At 37.2% G+C, this 20,571-nt stretch overlaps 2 protein-coding genes across 3 annotated transcripts; one reads left to right on the top strand and one right to left on the bottom strand.

The window, feature by feature from the left end:
* The first annotated feature begins 4,887 nt into the window (after positions 1 to 4,887).
* On the top strand, positions 4,888 to 13,902 carry LOC127171706 (AP-4 complex accessory subunit RUSC2). Of its 2 annotated transcripts, none has more exons than XM_051120514.1 (11): positions 4,888 to 5,164; positions 6,243 to 7,553; positions 7,657 to 8,104; positions 8,181 to 8,948; positions 10,559 to 10,681; positions 11,388 to 11,464; positions 11,594 to 11,768; positions 11,882 to 11,984; positions 12,060 to 12,106; positions 12,204 to 12,717; positions 12,805 to 13,902. In XM_051120514.1, the coding sequence occupies exons 2-11, from the start codon at positions 6,372 to 6,374 to the stop codon at positions 12,974 to 12,976; spliced, it is 3,609 nt and encodes a 1,202-aa protein (XP_050976471.1). In that variant the 5' UTR covers positions 4,888 to 5,164; positions 6,243 to 6,371; the 3' UTR covers positions 12,977 to 13,902. The 2 variants fall into 2 exon arrangements, with proteins under 2 accessions (XP_050976471.1, XP_050976472.1); XM_051120515.1 differs by lacking the exon at positions 4,888 to 5,164 and adding an exon at positions 6,020 to 6,113.
* Positions 13,903 to 14,894: 992 nt separating this feature from the next.
* fam166b (family with sequence similarity 166 member B) lies at positions 14,895 to 19,579 on the bottom strand. The gene is given in 7 exon segments (XM_051120525.1): positions 14,895 to 15,025; positions 15,115 to 15,244; positions 15,246 to 15,328; positions 15,417 to 15,549; positions 17,141 to 17,295; positions 17,384 to 17,604; positions 19,447 to 19,579. Coding segments are annotated over 7 exon segments (891 nt in total). The 5' UTR covers positions 19,512 to 19,579; the 3' UTR covers positions 14,895 to 14,921.
* Between the last annotated feature and the right edge of the window lie 992 nt (positions 19,580 to 20,571).

Below are 20,571 nucleotides of genomic sequence, written 5' to 3'. Positions count from 1 at the left end.
TGGTTCGAGTTTTGCTGTCACCTCTTGGAGACTCGACTCTCCTTTGGTCTCAGTCTTGACTCAGACTCGAAAGAGCTGGTCTTGACTACAGTGAGGCATTATGTAAACCCAAGAGACATGAAATTTTTATAGTTTTTTTTTTTTAGAAGAATATCATATGATGGCATCACAGGCTCCTTGTACTATATGTTTACTATTCATAGTAGTTCTGCTCCAAAACTGCATTCAAACTCTCTCAGGCAATGCGCCAGTTCTCCACAGGATGACAATGTGAGATCTTCCTCTCTTTATGAGTAGAACGCATGTGTGGAATGAGTCAGAGCTGTGGGATGCAGGGGCACGGCTGAGACGTAATGTCAAGGTTATTTCTGGAATCCACAATCAGCGGTGTCACAATCTCATGAGCAGGAATCATTCATAGACAAAATGACTACAATTTAAGCCTTATGCTTGTTCCTTGTTCCTGTTTTTCCGATATTAATGGTATTCTTTCCTGAGTATACTGTATATTATCTTCTCATTTAATCTGCTCTACAGGTGCGGCACAAGGTCAGACAGGCCAAAGTTATGCCTCCACCACCTCCTCGCAAATTCCCTCGGCGACGAATCAGTACGCGACGATCTGGTTATGCCTTCTCCCATGCTCGCGGTTACGGAGACCTTGTCACCTCTGGACGCTTTTTGCGTATTCCTGTTAAGACCAGACCGACTCTTTTCCCCCACACTGACTCACCGGTGGCTGGCAGCACACCTCAGACGTATCGAACCATCTCCGAGGGAGCTCAGAGTCCCTAAAGGTCCTTATTCTGTTGTATATTTACTCGTGATGACTTACCGTCAAGCTTGATTTCATCTTCGCCATTGGTAATATTTATATAATAATGAAGAGATATTCTTGGAGGGGCTTAAAATATTTCACATATGTGTAAGTGAGATTGTAAGGTGAAGCAGTGAAGCTCTGAATCAGTGAGAAGCTGTGATTAACGGCTGAAAATCATGTTCTAAAAATTTGTGAGGTTTTATAATGTTGTATTAACAACACCTACGCACACAGAAACACTTGGCAACAAATTAGCCATATGGTTCCTCATGTATTAAGGCCAGAGGGCAAAACATATACACTTTTTTTTAAGTTTTGGGCATTAAAATGTTCATCCGTTAGTCTGTTCACATAAAAAGAGGCCTAGAGATTATTCAAGAAGTGCTTCATACATGCAGCTTTCATGTGCTTTTAATTGTGTTTGACAGTTAAAGTTTTGTATGTTTCTTTGTTTGATGTTTTTTTTTTTATCAATGAATATTTGAAATGGTTACCAAAATGCTTTGATTTGACATTCTACTTTATCATATTTTGTACAAAGATGCAATTGTACCTTGATTAGTGATAAGTATAATAAACTTCAAAACTACAAAAATCTTTGCATTTTTATTGTATTTTTCTAGTTGTTATATGTATCAAGAATCAGATTACAGGGTTACTGTAGTTCACTTCCAGAACAAAAATTTCCTGATAATTTACTCACCCCCATGTCATGTTCATGTCTTTCTTTCTTCAGTCGAAAAGAAGGTTTTTGAGGACTTCAATGGGGATCAGTGGGTTGAAGGTCCAAAGTACAGTTTCAATGCAGCTTCAAAGAGCTCTAAACAATCCCAGTCAAGAAATAAGGGTCTTATCTAGCAAACGATTGGTCATTTTCTAAAAAATGTATATACTTTTTTTACCACAAATACTTGTCTTCACTAGCTTCACCTTACACATTACGTTATCACGTTAGAAAGGTCAGTTCCAGTTAGTTCTTTATCTGTGTGCTCCGGTTCAAAATGGTAGGGAGAAAAACTCCATTTTCTCCTCCAACTTAAAAATCACCTGACATCATTGTTCTACGCTTTTTTGTAAAGGGCATTTGACTTTTTATGCACGTTAGCTTTGTAAACACTGGGTTTGTACTTAATGCGTGGTTAAGCTAGTGCAAGATGAGCATTTGTGGTTAAAAAGTATATAATTATTATTTTTTTTTTTTTTTTTTTTTTTAGAAAATGACCAATAATTTTGTTAGATAAGACTCTTATTTCTTGGCTGGGATCTTGTAGAGCTCTTTGAAGCTGCACTGAAACTGCAATTTGGACCTTCAACTTCAATTGATCCCCATTGAAGGCCACTATATGGAGAAAAATCCTGCCTTTTTTCCTCAAAAAAAAATTGATTTCGACTGAAGAAAGAAAGACATGAACATCTTGGATGATATGGGGTGAGTAAATGATCAGGAAATTTTTAGTCTGGAAGCAAACTAATCCTTAGAATGTGTTTTATTAGTATTTTTAGTAATACGAGTTCAGCACTGAGCTTAATGTATTTGTAGAACAAACCATTTAAAGCAAATTATTCAAATTTATTAATCAAAATTTTTGGTTAACTCCAAAAAATAAATAAATAAATAAATAAATAAATAAAAAATAAAATAAAAAATACTGTGACCCACTTTATATGAAGTATCTTTATGTACTTTCTGTGTATATTACATATATTTATTACATTACATTGTAATTACATCTCTAATTACAGAATTTCTGTAGTTACACCTATAATTATACTGTTAACTGTTATACTGTTAATCTTTAGCCCTACCCTTAAACCTAACCATACAACAAAACATGTCCTTAACTTTATACACATTCCACCTCAATAGCTGCAAATCAACTTGAACACAATAAGTATGTTGTAGTTAAAGACACCTAATATAAAGTGGGAGCAAATAAATAAAGTATTGTAATAGAAAGTCATTTATAAGAACAACATGGCATCTCTTTTGGAAACTGCATCTGTAAGAACATTTTGTAATGCCTGTCCTTACTAATAATGTTAAGTAGTTTTGAGCTTTATTCCAGTATGCTTGAATACTTTTTTTGCCAATTTCTCCTTTTATCATGATGTTTCCTTCATGTAAATATCAAAACAAAATGACTACAAGACTTCCCCTGAAAAAATTAGGTTGATGGAGTGATGGACTGTTCCAGTTTCTCATTGTTTTCTGCTTGAGTGCACTGGATGAGCTTGATGAAAGTGTACAGGAGGTTTGACTGACAAGCTGCCTGTTCTAATGAAGCTCTAAATGATTTGTACTCATCAAACTTTACAAAACATTACATGCAGACCACTATATTTACTATAGCCTTAGTAACCTACTTCCTAGCAAAGATGACATCAGATGCCTAGTTGGTATGTTGTTATGTGTGTTGTATGTTGGTAGTTGGTAACTACAAAACACCTGCATTGCTTACAAGACATTGTTGTCGCTACAGTTGCTCGAGCATGGAGAAAATGGCGGACAGCGTACAACTGGCTGAGGGTGGGAATATGCTAATATGGGAGAGTCCATTGGCGGTTGTGGGCGGAGCCTGAACAATATGACATCATACTCCTTCGAAAATCAAAACGGCTTGATAATTGAAACTGTTTAGATTTTTTGGTGATTTAAAAAAATAGTAAGTGAATTTTTATCATTGTAGCGTGGTTGTGTCCACACACTCCTAAGACACATTTATATGCAAACTAGGGCTGTGCAAAAAATCGGATGTGTTTATCATGCGCACCTCGTCAGTAATGTAGTTCACTGACAAGCTACGCAATATCGTGCTCAACATTGGATATGTATCACTTCCGATAATGAACACGATATTGCGTAGCTTGTCAGTGAACTACGGCTCTGTGTAGTAAATGCCACTCCATCTGACAGCAGTCATGGTAGAAATGGTAGATTTACAACTAATCACAGAACCGGCATTACTGACAAGATGAACATGATAATCGCATCCAGTTTTTTTTGCATAGCCCTAATGCAAGCACCACGTAAAAGTGAATTTTGCAGTCAATGTCCCTTTTAAAATACTGTTTATAGTATGCATTTATTTTATAATATTTTAATTTCTACCATGTGACCTACCATGCTTCTTACTTGATTAGACATAATAGCATACAAATATTTCGAGGCATCTTCTAGTTGTACTGATTTAGGTCAGTGGATTACCAGTAAATCCATTGAGCTTTTTGATATCTAATCTGATGAGTTTGTTGTTGTTTACCATGTGTGGTGGATACAAATTATGAGCTGTTCCCTAATGTGTTGTTGAATTGAGAGACAAAGTCAGTCAGTCAAGCGAAGGGATTTGGCCACCTTTCCCAGCAGTGCCTACAGCAGATGTTTGTGAGATTATCCATAGCCATGCGTCATTAAAGGCAAGAGTCTGTCAACTTGTTATTAGAGTGACACTGGGTGGGATGAGGACAACAAAAAACTTGATTATTATAGAAAACAAGCCTACATCTTTCCACTTTTTTTTGGATTAAACTGAATGGAATAAAAGATACATACTATATATACAATGCTAAACAGTTTTGTGTGATATTTTGGCTGAACCATTCATTTAATCTGAAAATTTGATCCAGTTCATTAGAAGATTTGGAATATAGTGCCTTAGTCGTATGGAACACTTTTATAATGCTTTTTGTGTCCTTTTTTAAACTTGGAAAGTCCAGTTCCCATTGCAAGTGCGTGGAAAAGAGCAACCAGCACAGTCTTCAAAACATCTCCTTTTGAGTTCCACGGAAGGAAAAGTCATACGGGTTTAGAAAGACATGAAGGTGAACTATTCCTGTAAGCGCATCTAAAAATAGGCTTTCTACCATGTCAGAGATCTGCTTAATTTCAAAATTAGTTTCCTATTATCTCAGTTTTCTGTTCCAAGTCTTCTTTTTAGTATGAGTCAGTGTTCAGTCCCCCCCATGCTGAGAGCAGAGGCAAATCTGCCATCCCCTCAAATATGATCCCTCAACAACAAACCACTGAGCATGCTCAGTGGGGTCTGTGATGCTGTTGCTATAGGACTGTGGGGCTCAGAACCACTGTACTGGGGGAGGAGGGACGGTGTGAGGAACAGATGAGCTGTGAGGAGTGCAGAGCAGAAAGAAGTGTGACTAAAGAGGAACTACAAGAGGGACGTTACCTGTTTTTTTATCTTTTCATTTTTTATTTTCCTGTGCTTAGCCTCTGCTGAGTGGATGTAGAGCAATAGGTTGTGATCATGCGGAGTGTTTGCTCCAGTTATTGTGCAGACAGAATGAGAGTGACTGTGTGCTGGCTCTCGGATTGATGGAGCTTTCGGCTGGGTGAGTTGATGCAGTTGCCCATGTTAACAGCCTGACCACAGGATATTAATTTACTGTTCACTAAACATTAGGGTTTTTAGGGTTGGAATTTGGAAGGTATTTATTAACTTTATTGAAATTACAAATAAAATGTTCAGTAAATTTTAAATAACTGTTTGTTTAACTTTTAGCTGTAGTTTGGCTCTTCAGATCTTCAGAAGTTAGCAAAATATGACACTTTTTTATGAACTTCATTACTGGGACATTCTGACATGCTCATTTGGAAAAACGGCTCATAAATAAAAGTTAAATAAAACTGTTTTTAAATCACAAGAGGTTTTTTAAGAGTCGGTAATGATTTATTATTATTATTACAAAATGAGAGGTCTATGCTGTTCTCAAGTATATAGATTAGGTTCATGTGGTAGTAAATATATTAAAAACAAACATGTGTTTTTGCTTTTGTGTCTAGAAAGTTATATTTTAGGCTTTGGGTTAATCTGTTGTAATACCTGGTTAATACTATATTGGTTAATATTGTAATTGCAGTTGTCTGATTTATTGGTTTGTACTGAAAGGTGGATTTAAAGGGATAGTTCACCCAAAAATGAACATTTTATCATTAATTACTCACCCTCATGTCGTTCCAAACCCGCAAGACCTTGGTATGCGTTGTGGTACTGTTGTGAATGGGAGCGGAGACTGACCCAGAAAAGAAGAGTTTTTTTGTTGTTATTTTTGTTTTCTTTGCGCACAATTTGAGTATTCTCGTAGCTTCATAAAATTAAGATTGAACCAATGATGTCACGTGGACTATTTTAAGGATGACCTTACTACGATTCTGGGCCGTGAACATGGTAGCTCCCTTCCTGTCTATGCAGGGTCAGAAAGCTCTTGGATTACATCAAAAATATCTTAATTTATTTTCCGAAGATGAACGAAGGTCTCACAAGTTTGGAACAACTTGAGGGTAAGTAATTAATGACAGAATTTTCATTTTTGGGTGAACTATCCCTTTAACGTTGGTAAAGTATGAAGTCATGATTTATATGAAAGCATTATTTATAGATAATCCACTGAATGCCTATTTTCTTCTTAGATTCTGGCTTGAAAGCAGTGAAAATGCAGACATATGAGGTTACAAGAGATTCTGCTGAGTTTTGCGTTTACTCGGTTTATGTCACTTAATCAGCAAGGACTGATGCTTTGAATTGCTGGTGCTTAGAAAATGGACGTCTCCCCAAAGTCAGGAGAAACTCTGATTGTGTGCCACGTCCATGGCCAGTCTGTTGGGTGGCACCTGTATAACTCTGTACAGACATCCAGAGAGTCACGCACTTTGAATTTAACCCACAGTATATCCCTGCCCGAGAGAGGAGATCTGCCGAGGGAAGCACTTGACTATGGCAGTCTGAGCTACACAAGCAAGTCAGGTTCAACAGAAACAGAAGACAAAAAGGGGACTGAAAATTCAAGAGGTTATGCATCATCCCCAACACTTTATGTTTGGTCAGAAAACTCTCCATTGACCAGTCCTCAACTAAAAAAAGAGCCATCACATCGGAGAGGTAATCCCAGATGGCAAAATCTTTTCATCCCTGAATCAGAAGTAAATGAGGATGATGAGGATGAGGACTCAGATGGAGACAACTTGCACAAGTACCATGAGGGGTCATCCCTCCAACTACAAGGAAATGTGACTCAAGTGAATCCTTTTAGCCAAGAGAAAGAAAACAAAGAGCAGGAGACAGAGTTTGATACAGGTTGCGGGGATCGCAGGGATAGCAGAGGAACCCCTGTATTAATGGACTGTGATGGGGATTGGGGTGATGAGGAAGACTTCAGCAAGCATACTCTCGAGGAACCTGATAATAGCTGGGCTCCAAGTGAAAACCTTGTCGAATCCATTACTCAAAACCAAACAGAATATATCACTGACTCCTCCTGTAACAGCTCAGATGGAGTACTAGTTAACTTCAGTGCCATCTACCACAAAACCAACAATGCAGTTCCTGCAACTCCGCTAAATCTTGATAGTCCCGTTCCTGGATCTGGTATAGTGTTGCAGGACAGTTCAAACCCTTTGCCTAGCTGGTCGTCTCACAGCATTGATCCAAACTCCAACATCTACCCATTCAACTCGGATGGCTTTCCATCAATAGAAATTTCTGACCTCACTATGTGTCTGCAGAGTCAGGCACGGTTAGCAGGTTCCACCCAGAATTACTATAAACTGGTGACGTGTGACCTATCATCCCAATCTTCACCCAGCCCACCTTGGTCCTCTTTGACCAGTTTCTCTGAGTCTCAAAGCCAAGGAAGCTGTTCTCCACCTTCTGAATATTTCCTATTCAGACATTCAGAGGAAGAGGGAAGGGAGAAGCCAAAGACTGGCCAAAGTGAACACAAGGTATTAATACCACTTCCATACCATACATATAGTAATGCAAAGATTCAGGACTTTGATTAAGGGCTTAATGTTCCAATTTTTAACTTATTTCCAATTTTTCTAGGGTGATGGGAACACTGAAGTGAAGAGTACTAGACGAGCTGACAAGGACCAATCTAAGGGAACAAAAGACAGAATGGCACACATAAAACCCCATCAATCTGCTTTAAGAGAGCATGATAGTTATAACTACATCAAGACTCCTCAGTCTCAGAGCTGGATTGGTAGCCAGAAATGCTCTACCTTATCGAAGCTGGGAACCCTACAAAACAGCTGTCCCAGCCATTTAGACACAAATTTATCTTCACCTCTGTCTAGGCAACATGCCACCTCTTTTGCAGAAATTGCCCGAAGTAAGAAGGGAAATGGAGAACCATCCTTGAAACAGAGTACAGAGGATCCATCAGGCTCACACTTCATCCAAGACCTCTCTTCCATACAGAAACAGGATGATTCTGAAATGGCAGCAAAGTCCCTGAGTGCTGACAGTAGTAGTCAATCTAATCCAAAAGGTAAGAAACCTAGAAAAACCCTAATATTTTGCATTCAGTTCTTGGTTTTATAGTCAGTTCTTTATTGTGCCTACAGGTGCATGTGCTTCATTCCCAGAAGTTGTGCGATACACAAAAGCACAAAGGCCTACCTTTCTCCCCATCCAGCCATTTGTGCTTCAGGCACCCTCAGGAAAACAACAGACCAAAGCTCTTGGTTCCCTTCTTAATCAGTACATAAGCTACAAGTACAGCAAGCCTGGGCCTTCCAAAGTTACCTGCAAAAGCAAAGCATATCCACATCATAAGCAACCCTCACCTCTCAGGAGTTCCTCTAATATCCACCAGGATGCAGCGACCAGTTCAGACACTTGTTCCACCTGCACATCAAGCCCTATTTTGCCCCACTCCCAGTGTACCCAGCCCTGCACACTGCTGGGGCTCATTCACCACGACAGAAATCCACATATATGTCCAAATATGAGACCAAGAAGCCCTCAAAGCCCAGAGCAACCAGACGGGAGTCCAAAGGCCTGTTCAAGTCAAACACAGCCAAGCCGAAAACATTCTTGGTATGGAAGGCAAGCTTCTCAAAATCATCCACTCGAGCAGGTTCCCATTGTTCAGACTCCACCAGTAATCAAAGAAGAGACTACAGGTCCTCTGGATGGATCTATCCCTTTACATCAAAACTCCTCACCTGCCATCACCTCAATCACCTCTTTGACGTCTATCACCTCCCTCATCTCTCTACCAGGCACGGGACAGAAATCCCTTTGGTCTTGTGAAGCTTCATCACAGGTCTGCACCAGTGAAGAATGTAACACCAATTCTCAACACATCTTTAGGCCAAGGAGGTCACCTTGTAAGTGTCAATGAATCGTGTTACACCATGTCTACACCAGACACGAGCAGTGCGACAACATACAATAGAACCTATTATAATCAGCAATGCTGTCTACACTACACAACAAATCAAATAAAAAACTTGTTCTATTTATGATGAACTGACATGAATTTCAAATGATTCTTAATGGTCACTTTGTCACGTCTAGTGTAGACAGACTTTAGCTGTTGCGGCATGGTGCTATGATTTCTATTTATTTAGGGCCCATCCACACAGAGATGAGCTTAGGTGTACATGTTAAAATTTTGCAATGTATAGGAGTTTTATCCGGAAGGATACGCCATTTTGGGAGCTTTAAATCACTATATTTTGAAACCGGGTCCCAGAGTGGATAAATCTGAAAACGACACCCTTGCGTTTTTTTGTGTACAGGCAATCCGTGTAGACATTTTTCTTGAACACGTAAGTCACGGCTGACTCTTAACCTGAAGGATGCTTATATTCCGTATATTCTGAGCTGAAAATCTAATGTTAAACCTATTAAAATGTTTTTAAAGGGCACATGGCTCCACAGTGCCATCACTTTGCAATGTTGCAATGACCATCATTTGTCAGTGCTTCAACCTTCAAAGTTTAGTAAGTGTGTTGATGACACAAAGCTGCCAATGTTAGCTACACTAAAAACAGATGGCACTATTTGAATGGGTTCCTATGGAGACCGGAACAGAAGAGCATCCAGTCAGAAGTTAGAATTCGTAATGGTGACGCTTATTGTTTTCTCAGGAAAAAGGTCTATATTTTGTGAAAATACATGTCACAAAATATAGACATGTCTCGACCCTAGTCAGACACTGCTATAATATGTTACGTAACAGTAAAAACATGAACAGACAATGAATGACCGTTTTATTTTATTAATTTTATTTATTTTATTAACTAACATTAACGCAGATTAATAAATAATGTAATAAATTTATTGTTCCATGTTTGTTTACTTGTTGTTGTGTTGGGTTTCTATACAGCATGCAACGTTTATGCGCCCGCTCCCGCAGCACTAGGCTACTTTGTTACACTGTTGCCCAGGTTGTTTTTTAATGTCCACGGGTTGAAGTAACCCCAATAACGTCATATTTAGCCCCTGAAATAAGAATTTAGGAACCTCGACAAAAAGACGTGCATTTTTAATGCAATTTTTAACGGGGGCCCCCCCTTAACTATTGGGCTTGTTTTGCTTAGCAATTGGGCAGGTTTTGTTGTGAAAACCTGGCAACCCTGTTGACAGAATAACAGTGCCATATATGGTTTGACATGTATACTACATCATTTTCATTTGATTTCAGTGGTTTCGTGTGTATGGAGATATTTCTTGAGCCGAGTCTGAATTGAGTCTGAATTTTTTTTAAAAACAAGATTGGATAGGAAAGCTCTGGCTTCGTGCCGACGGGTTCTTAGTTTACTGATGTGCATGTTCTGATATTTACGGATCCTATTCACATATTGCTCACACACACACAATATGTAGATGCTGAGAATAAGATGGTAAGACAAATTGTTGTGAGTACGTGTTGTGAATCTGGTGGTAGTTATGCATTTAAGACAATTTTATGTGTGCTTCCTCAACTCTGCAGGTGTTATGAGGGAACGTCAACATGGTGACTCATTCTCCATGACTGACAGACCCCCTGAAGAGTTCTGCCTCTCCCCAGAAGCCCCTTCAGATCTTCTTTCAATTGATCTTCTGCACAAGAGAAGTGAGATGATGAATAATCAGATTCCGCATAGATTTTCATGACTAAACGCCCACATTTTCTGTACATTTTTACATGACTACCATTATTATAAATTGCTAATATGTTCTGTTTTTGTGTAAGAATATGCCTATGATTTGTATGGAGACCTATGTGAATATGAAAATTTGCACAGTAGGTTTTACCACAAAAATTCCAGATGTTGAAAACACTTCAGTGAAGTACAATTCTTTTTTCAGTATGCCAATGAGTGCAAAAATCCCTTCTGTTACAGAAAGATACAAAGTGGATCTCTGCAGCATTGCTTCTGCTTCCCTGAAGGGGAAAATGTGACCTACTTTTAACTCTCACTGCCTTGGATTGGCTAACATGCTCAGCATGTTTGTGTGTGTGTGTTTCTATATGAACACAAATTTGTGTACTATTATATGTTCCTTTTGTAGTAGGTTTCATGTATCTTTATTTTTTTACAGTTGTTCTTGTCCTTTTGGGATCTTTTGATGTCACAACTGACAGAAGTTGCCCACAAGTACAGCATTTTAAAATAATCTGCATTGTGTAAATATTTCTGTGTGTCCTAAATTCCTTTACAAATTGTCAGGTTGAGTGTTAAAGGATTAGAAACACTGTTGATCAATAAAAAATGTTATTACGAATTTAGATCTTTACCTCACTCCAATTTTTCTTATTTCTCTCTGTATTTCTGCAGGTATGTTGAAAGCTGTGAGTTTGGCAGTGGATATTATAACAGCTCATTTCAACTCAAGACGAGACCCAGAAGAAAAGGTAGTACAAGGAGATAAAAAATTCAAGAAAGTCAATAAAGTAACATAACATAAATGTCAAATAGTACCCATCAGTCCTACAGACATCATCTCAGTCAGATGTCTAATTGTTTTGTCATTTCGTTTTCAGATTCGACTGGGAAATAGTTTACTGTGCACCACTATCAGCCATCTTGTTCTTAAACAGCTCTACCCCGCAATCCACAACGTCCTTCAAGATGGTTTGAAAGCCTTTAAATTGGACTTAATTGTTGGACAACGCCGCAACAAACTATGGAATGTTGTTGAGGCCACAGCACGACCAGGTCTGTGTGAGCCAATCAGATGAACAGCAAATGAAACATCTTCATTATCAGAGTGCCTTCAAAAGCTAATTCGACACTGTTTTTTATGACTGCTAATATTCTTCTCTTTGCAGGCTCATCTCCCCGACTGTCTGACAGCTTGGTGTCTGTGGTAAAAAAATGTTCCCAGTTATCAAGTCGCATGCGGCTCAGTGTCTTCATCATAGATCTGCTAAAGTAGGTCAAATACTGAATACATCTGCTAAAATTTATGCCACAGTACAGTTAGCTAATGAAAGTATTGCTTTTTAGCTTGCATGCTTTGGAATTCTGGATTCGTCATTTATACACTTGCATTGGTGAGTATTATGATGTTTAGAGACAACTGTAAAAGAATTTATTGTCTGTTGTCCCAATACTTAATTCCTTTCCATTTTATACTCAACTTTTTCCAAGATGTTGTAAAGGAACACTATCATCAGTGGGGTTTCTTGGCTCTGGCCCAGGGGCCAACTTATGGACCACTGTTCCAAGAGCTGCTTCTTTTGCTTCAGCCACTCTCCCTGCTACCCTTTGATCTTCATCTTCCATCTGAACCTCACCTTCAAAGTAAGGAAAAGCAAAACCACAGAGCACCCCTGCCTCACCAGCTTCTTGCCCAGTCATCTCAGATCCTTCAGATGAGCTTGATCCAGAAGAACAGCAGGAGTCCGACAAATCACAGTGATGTTTTTAGTAAAAGGGTTACTGATGAATTTTGGCTCAATCAAACACCCATCTCAGAGTGTGAAACACCAAAGACAGAGCATGAAGCAACGGGAATGGAAAACAGTGAGATGTCTTCATCAAGTCCTTCAGAGGACAAACACTTGAGTGAGCTGCGTTGGGCCAGACTTTTTGGCTCTAAAGTTGGAACACCAGTTGGGCCACAGAAGGCACAAAAAATCATGAGTGGACCTCTGAGAAACAGGTTAGTAACCGTGAATCCCCAAAACTAAATTAGATTCACTTTGATATCTTTGGTTGTCTTTATGTCAGAACGTTTGTGTTCCTCCAGGCGGCCCTCAGAATGGCTGAAGCTTGGTGCATCCAAAGTGGATCTGCTTGCACTCTCAGTGTGGACAGGGAAACGGCCAGAGAATCATCTGAGTGGTAACCATGACAGAGATACACCAAATAAAGATGAAATATTAACTCTAAAAGCCTGCAAGGAATCGGATTTTAGCTAGACAGAGCAGAAGCACAATTAATGCAAAATAAAAATCACTTGAAATTTAACCTTACATAGTCAAATGAAATACCCTGTACAATCTGTATCTGTTCCCGGATAGAATGTTGCCTTAGTGATTTAACAATTAACCCTGGGTAAGAAGACTTGTATGGCTTAATATAAAGTAAATGATGTCTTTATTTACGTTATATTACGTAAATGAAATGGGGGAAGGGGGGTCCCATTATTTTAATTAAGTTAAATAGTTGCACTCAGTGAGCTACTGGCGCTACCTGTTGCTATTTTTACCACAACACAACTCGGAAAATAAAATACTGATGACCACAGCTACTGAAAGAGCTTACAGGTGGCGACTGATATAAATGTAGATTTCAACCAAATGCCTTACCATTGTTTTCCCTACAAGGAGTCTAAACGGCCCCAGATATTGAGTGAAATCCATGCTGAGAAACTCCTTCAGTGGCTGCGCCGTCATGACAAGTGTCTGCATCTTTTATATCCTGCCAGGATGGCATCTAGTGTTTCTTGTCTCTGCCATTTGTAGGCTCTTTCAATAGCTGTGGTCAACCAAAAGCCTCAAAGTCATCAGGGCTAAAGTGGAGAGAAGACGTGGGTCTTTAGGATGTTTTATTCATCCACAGGCATCTTCCAATTATTTTCTCCTCTTCTTATTGCTAGGAAAGCATTAAAGACTTAAATCGCTTTTCTTTATGACTAAAAATTACAAGACACACACTGTGGCATCGTATCAGTATTTTATTTTCCTGGCTGTGGTAAAAATAGCAAAAGGTAGTGCCAGTAGCATTTGACGTCATCAAAATAATGGCACCTCCATAGTCAAAAATATGTATAAAACAATGTGAATTTTTTTAATTCAAAAAAATCTTTCATGGGTTTTCTACTACATGTTTCAGTAAAAGACATCATTTACATTATATTAAGTGATACAAGTCTTAACACCTGGGGTTCCTTTTAAAAGATTCAAAATATTCACAAAATATTCACTATAAGCCATGATCACATAAAGTTTTTTAGATTCAATTTATAACACAATCATAGTATAGTGCAGAGTATATAACATGGATGGATATCATCTGCCAATCAAGCACAAAACTGGAACTGAGGTCCCCAGAAATCTTTTCCAACCAAACCCTGCACTTTATCTCTGTCTCAGGTCATCAGCTGTCATGTAAAGCTAGTCATATAATTTCTCATGTTGTTGAATTATGTGGCATTTAAAAAAAAAAAAGTTTTCCTCATGGTCTGTTTGACTTAGCCATTTCATTTCCATGCATGACACAGTAGCATTAATCTCTATGCATGACAAACTAAATAGTTTTCCTTTTTAGTATTCTGTGAATTACAACCGCTGGTTTTATTGCATTTTTGCACGATGAAATCAGTTAAACTGCTCTTTGATATAGATGCATGTTAAGTAGCTATATATTACTGTTTCAACAGCAGGACTAGTACAGTAGTGATATTAGTTGATGACTACATTTGCTCAAGTGTGACCCCTTTGACCCCTGATGTTAGTGACACAAAGACGGCCATGAGCGCATTGAAGACAATGGTTTGATTATGAGTGAATTTTAATGGCAGTAGTTTTTCTATTTCCTAATATTAAAGTTGTGCCTGAGTGGAACCTTGTGATAATAAAGATTTGTCACGTCATTAATGTTTAGTGTGTTTTTGTGTATGTGTGTGCCAAAAGAAAGTTAGAAAAAGCATGTTTTAAAAAAATAGATTTCTTTTAGTTGACTTGTCAATGATAACACAAAGTCAAAACTCCACTTTTAAAGTTTTAAAGTTATTTAAAGTTATTATTATGGTGAATTTCATTAAATATGAAACTCAACAGCTACATGTTGCTTGTTAGATGAGAAAAATGACTTTAATTGTTCTTATGTGTGATAACTGATTTCACTTGCACTGCTGGGTTTTCAGTCCAGTCTGTTTCCCCCTGTGTTCTTCTTTTGTGTACCAATGTGCCCTAGAGCATCTTGGGTGAGCTGCCCAAATGTATGGCCATATTGAAATCTGTACCCTGTTGACATAATTACATAGTTTTACTACTATAAAAGATAGCATACATTCTAAGCATACATCAGTTAGATACTTCTGTTTTTTACATACCTGGTACATGTCCCTTGTAGGAGGGTAGGAGCCCTGTTTTGGAGGGGTATATTGTGGGGATCAGAGGCAAGCTGGATGTCTCCTCCTTTTGCAAGTTGAAGGAGGTCTGTCCTGCCTTCATTTCCTTTGCCAAACTGAATCAGTGCTTTGTTTGTGATGATGGGATATCCAGAACCAAAGAGAAACCGGGCTTTGGGGACGTAGCCAGTAAAACCTGTCAAAATGACTACTGTATGACCACCTTCTTTACATTTACATTTAAAAAAACACTGTAATTTGGTTCTTGGTAAGATCTGGCTAACCTGAGATGAAATACTTATGCGGGCTGCTTTCCTCCATGAGGTATGGGGAGCCTTGTGGCTTCCAGGGGTCTGGGGCCTGGTAGGGGGCAGGATCTTTAGATATGGCTGTAAGAGGGCTGTTCAGTCTTCTAGGCTACAACAAAGGAAAACCATTAGAACCATTAGTTGAAGTCAAAAGTTTACATACACCTTACAGAATCTGCAAAATGTTAATTATTTTACCAAAATAAGATGGATCATACAGAATGTATGTTATTGGTTATTTAGTACTGACCTGTATAATATATTTCACATAAAATATCTTTACATAGTCCACAAGAGAAATAAGAGTTGAAAAATTACCCTATTTATACGTTTACTTAGACTTGATTCTTAATACTGCGTTGCTACCTGATCCACAGCTGTGTTTTCTTTTTTTAATGATAGTTGTTCATGAGTTTTTTGTTTGTCCTGAACAGTTAAACTGACAGCTGTTCTTCAGAAAAACCCTTCAGGTCCCACAAATTCTTTGTTTTTGTTTTTTCAGCATATTTGTGTATTTAACCCTTTTCAACAATGACTATCATTTTGAGATCCATTTTTTTCACACTGAGGACAACTGAGGGACTCATTTGCAATTATTACAGAAGGTTCAAACACTCATTGATTCTCCAGAAAGAAACACAATGCATTAAGAGATGGAGGGTGTAAACTTTTGAACAGAATGAAGATGTGCACATTTTTCTTATTTTGCCTAAATATCATATTTTTCATTTAGTTCTGGCCTTCAGAAGCTACAGAAGATACACGTTTCCCAAAAGTCAAAATAATAATTATAATAATAATTATAATAATTTCCCTGACCTTTAAATTCAAAAAGTTTTCACCCCTGGCTCTTAATGCATTGTGTTTCCTTCTGGAGCATCAGTGAGTGTTTGAACCTTCTGTAATAGTTGCATATGAGTCCCTCAGTTGTCCTCAGTGTGAAAAGATGGATCTCAAAATCATATAGTCATTGTTAGAAAGGGTTCAAATACACAAAAATGCAGAAAAAACAAAGAATTTGTGGGACCTTAAGGATATTTCTGAAGAACAGCGGGCAGTTTAAATGTTCAGGACAAACAAGGGACTCAGGAACAACTATCACTAAACAAAACAGAAAAAAAAAACAGTTGTGGATCATTCAGGTAACAACACAGTATTAAGAATCAAGTGTATGTAAACTTTTGAACGGGATCATTTTTATAAATTCAACTATTATTTTCTATTGTGGACTATATGTAAACATTTATGTAAAAATATTGTACTCAGGTCAGTATTAAATAAAAAATAACATGTTTGTTGTATGGTCCCTCTTATTTTGGTAAAATAAAAACATTTTAAAATTTACATTTTGCAGATTCTGCATGTAAACTTTTGACTTCAACTGTATCTTTTATTTTAAAACTAGATATTGTAAAAATCTTCTGAAGAAGAACTGATGATTATAGTAAAAAAATAACAGCATCTATCATCTGTGAATCAGGGGATTTGCACAGCTTGTTTCAACACAATGGAGTGATAATTGCCCGAAATCATGTGGTGTCCTGATTGGAGAGCTTGTTTAGTAACAGTACTTCTTTTCATTTACTGGGCATGTGACACTCGACCTGCTTTGATACTGGATATTTAGCATGTATAATTAAACAAGGTGACCCTACACAGGGGAGCTGTGAAAGAGAAGCAGTCCGACTGTGACAGCTTACTTTGAAGTCTGGGACGCTGTTGTTGACAGCAAAAGACAGGTCAGCAGAAGCCGCACGCAGTCTCTTTTCTTGCTCCTGGCTGAACTCTGACAGTGCATCTCGACAGGTTTCTGCATATGTTTTGCAGAAGTAGTTTTGACGCAATGGAACAAAACCTTGGAAGCACAAGAGAGATATAGTGCATGTTAACAGTTGTGCAAACTAGACACGTGGGTATTGCAAACCCCCAAACTGTTAGGTTACCTGTGTATCCTGGAATCATTTTCTCCAGCTTCCTGCTGCCTCCATGTCGACTTCTCCAGATTTCATTGAGAGGTCCTGTGTCCTCTGTGGATGGAAAATGGCCAGTATGGAGCACAAGCCTCTGTGAGTGAGATACCTCCGGGGAAGATAGGAGCTTTGCTGTTAACTGACCATAAGTCTGGCCCACATGATACTTCAGCTGAGGACAGTAGCCTGCATACCTAAACAAAACCATAGGAATAATGTTTATAATATAATTCTTTGAGTCCACAGATGTTTGTCTGATGAAATCTTATCTATTATAAAATTTACATAAGAACTGTTTTCCACGTCACGCATTGCTTCTCAATTTGTAGCACTTAATGCTTTCATTTTTCTAAAAATATTTGGTAACACTTTACTAAAAGGTTCATTAGTTAACATTAGTTAGCTACATTAGTTAACATGAGCTAAGAATGAACAATACTTCTCTAGCATTTATTAATTTTAGTTAATGTTAATTTTAGCATGTCTACTGCATTACTAAAATCACAAGTTGTGTTTGTTAACATTAGTTAATGCACTGTGAACTAGCATGAGCAAACAGTGAACAACTGTAGTTTTGTTAACTAACATTAACAAAGATTAATAGCAATGTAACAAATTTATTGTTCATTGTTCGTTCATGTTAGTTAATACATCAACTAATGTTAACAAATTACACCTTATTGTATAGTGTTACCAATCTTTGTTTGTGTTCTTCTGAAAAAAGGTAAGTCATATATCTGTACATCTGGGACTTAAGGGGAAATAAATGAGAAAATGTTCATTTTTAAATTTTTGGTTTGAGTGTTCATTCAAAGATGCTTATATATATATATATATATATATACACTACCGTTCAAAAGTTTGGGGTCAGTAAGACTTGTAATAGTCTTTAAAGAAGTTTCTTATGCTCATCAAGGCTACATTTATTTGATTAAAAATATAGAAAAAAAACAGTAATATTGCAAAATGTTTTTACAATATAAAATAATGTTTTTTATTTTAACATACTTTAAAATAGAATTTATTCCTGTGATGAAAAGCTGAATTTTTATCAGCTGTTACTCCAGTCTTAAGTGTCACACGATCCTTCAGAAATCATTCTAATATGCGGATTTATTATTAGAATGATCAATGTTGGATAATATCAACAGTTGTGCTGCCAAATATTTTTTGGAACCTGTGATTTTTTTTTTTCAGGATTCTTTCATGAATAACAAGTTTAAAAAGTACAGTGTTTATTCAAAATATAAATATTTTATAACAATGTAAATTATTTATTATTAACTTTTAATAAACTTTTAATTATTAACTTAATACATCCTTGGTGAATAAAAGTATTAATTTCTTAAAAAAAAAAAAAAAAAAAGAAAGAAACAATAAAAATGTACTGACCCCAAACTTTTGAACGGTAGTGTATATATATATATATATATATATATATATATAATGTATTATTAAGCCATTACATTATAAGTACACTTGGTAAAAAGCTAAATGAAAGCTGGAGATTACAATACCCTGGAGATTTAGAAGTTAAAAGATTTCCAGGGATATTGAGTGAATTATTTATTTATTTTTGATGGATTCATTTATTTAGACCAGAGATGCCCAAACCAGGGGCAATCATGCATTTTGAATAAAATGTATTTATTTATTTTTAAAAGCTGCTTTTATTTTCAGCCCACAGCCCTCATTCTGGTTTCATTTTTTTCCATTTGTAGTAAAAAGTTTAGGCACCTCTGATTTAGACACACACAGGTAGACACCTGGCAGTAGGTTACTATGATAGCTGGTAATTGACACGCTTCATTTGGCTCAACCTAGTTTTAAGTTACCTATAGAAAGGATTTTATAAGCTTTATTTCAACATAAACCCAGATCTGTGAACTAACAGTTATATTTAAAAGTACCATTCAAAATAAAGAAAAGCGTACTTTTTCAAACTCACTAAAATGCCAACTACAGCCGTTTTCTCGGACAAAATAAGAAACAAATTATTTAGTGATAATAATACAGAGAAATAACTCAGAACTCACCCTGGGATGTACTGTGGGTCAGGTGTCACCAGCACTTTACTAAATTTGGGCGGAAACCGCTCCATATTTTCAAACCGCAGCAGTTTTGAATGTTGTTTAACGGTTGCTAGTGAGGGAGTCAAGGTGAGGCGCGTCCGCGTGCCATTATTCTGTCAGAGCGCGCGTAATGACGTGACTTATGGTGTCCTTTAGTGATCCTGAAGGACTCAAAGTGTGCATCCACTGTAATTAAATAGAATAATTCATTCATGAACGAAGAGAAAATTAATGTTTCTACTCTGACACTATTAAATCGTTTAAAAATAAACCATCAGCAGTTGTTTTATAAGTCAGTATTGCTCGGTGACCGTTTAAATCTAAATGGGTTAGCTGCATTTGGGGTGTACTGTGTGTTGACCTGGTAAAGATAATGTTACATGATAAGTAATTTAGTTGTGATGCTGCAGCCTCTTGTGGGTAGCAGGAGAAATGCACCCAGATATGTTATAACCTCAAAAAGAAATATACAGTATCTATAACAATTCAGCAGGTTAATTATTATCCCTACATAAAATAAAATGACCCATGATGAGGACAAAACCATAGCGGGTTTACTGACGAGAGCCATGCAACCAGCGAGTGCTCATAACCATGAGCAATGTTCCAGTATGCTACAATATGTTATTTTGTCGAAACACAAAAGATTTTTAAAGAATCTTCAAGTCCTTTTCTATTACCCACATTTTTTTTTAAACAAAAACACATAAACTGCTGCGAGATTTCAGTGAGTTGAACTTGAGAACCAGATGAATAATTTTCAGCAGGTTCCATGTAAATGTTTACATACAGTAATTTTCCTCAATCTCAAAACTGTAGATTCCGAAATTAGTTTATATATACCTTACACTTTAGTGATTGCATTTAAAAGTGCAAATGTTCATTCTGAGGGGAAAAAATCATCTGCACATGTCAGTTTTGTGGTCACGTTTAGAAGCGGAAAAAGCAGATGTTATATAAAAAAATGGTGACTCATCTTAAATTGTTTATCTCATGTAATATCTTATGATTACACATTACATCAAGTCTCCACCATCATCAACACCTTATAAACATCCCTATTTCCAAAACCGGCTTAAAAAGTCTTAA

The sequence above is a fragment of the Labeo rohita genome, chromosome 10, assembly GCF_022985175.1.
Source record: "Labeo rohita strain BAU-BD-2019 chromosome 10, IGBB_LRoh.1.0, whole genome shotgun sequence".
NCBI lineage: Eukaryota > Metazoa > Chordata > Actinopteri > Cypriniformes > Cyprinidae > Labeo > Labeo rohita.
The sequence above is the reverse complement of the archived record's forward strand: the minus strand, read 5'-3'. Positions and strand labels throughout refer to the sequence as shown.

What these genes read in the sequence shown, in the direction of transcription:
- LOC127171706 (XM_051120514.1), top strand. Translation starts at nt 6,372, where the DNA reads ATGGACGTCTCCCCAAAGTCAGGAGAAACTCTGATTGTGTGCCACGTC. An exon ending in TGAGGCCACAGCACGACCAG is followed by an intron (nt 11,769 to 11,881) that starts GTCTGTGTGAGC and finishes TTCTCTTTGCAG; the next exon opens with GCTCATCTCCCCGACTGTCT. An exon ending in TCATTTATACACTTGCATTG is followed by an intron (nt 12,107 to 12,203) that starts GTGAGTATTATG and finishes ACTTTTTCCAAG; the next exon opens with ATGTTGTAAAGGAACACTAT.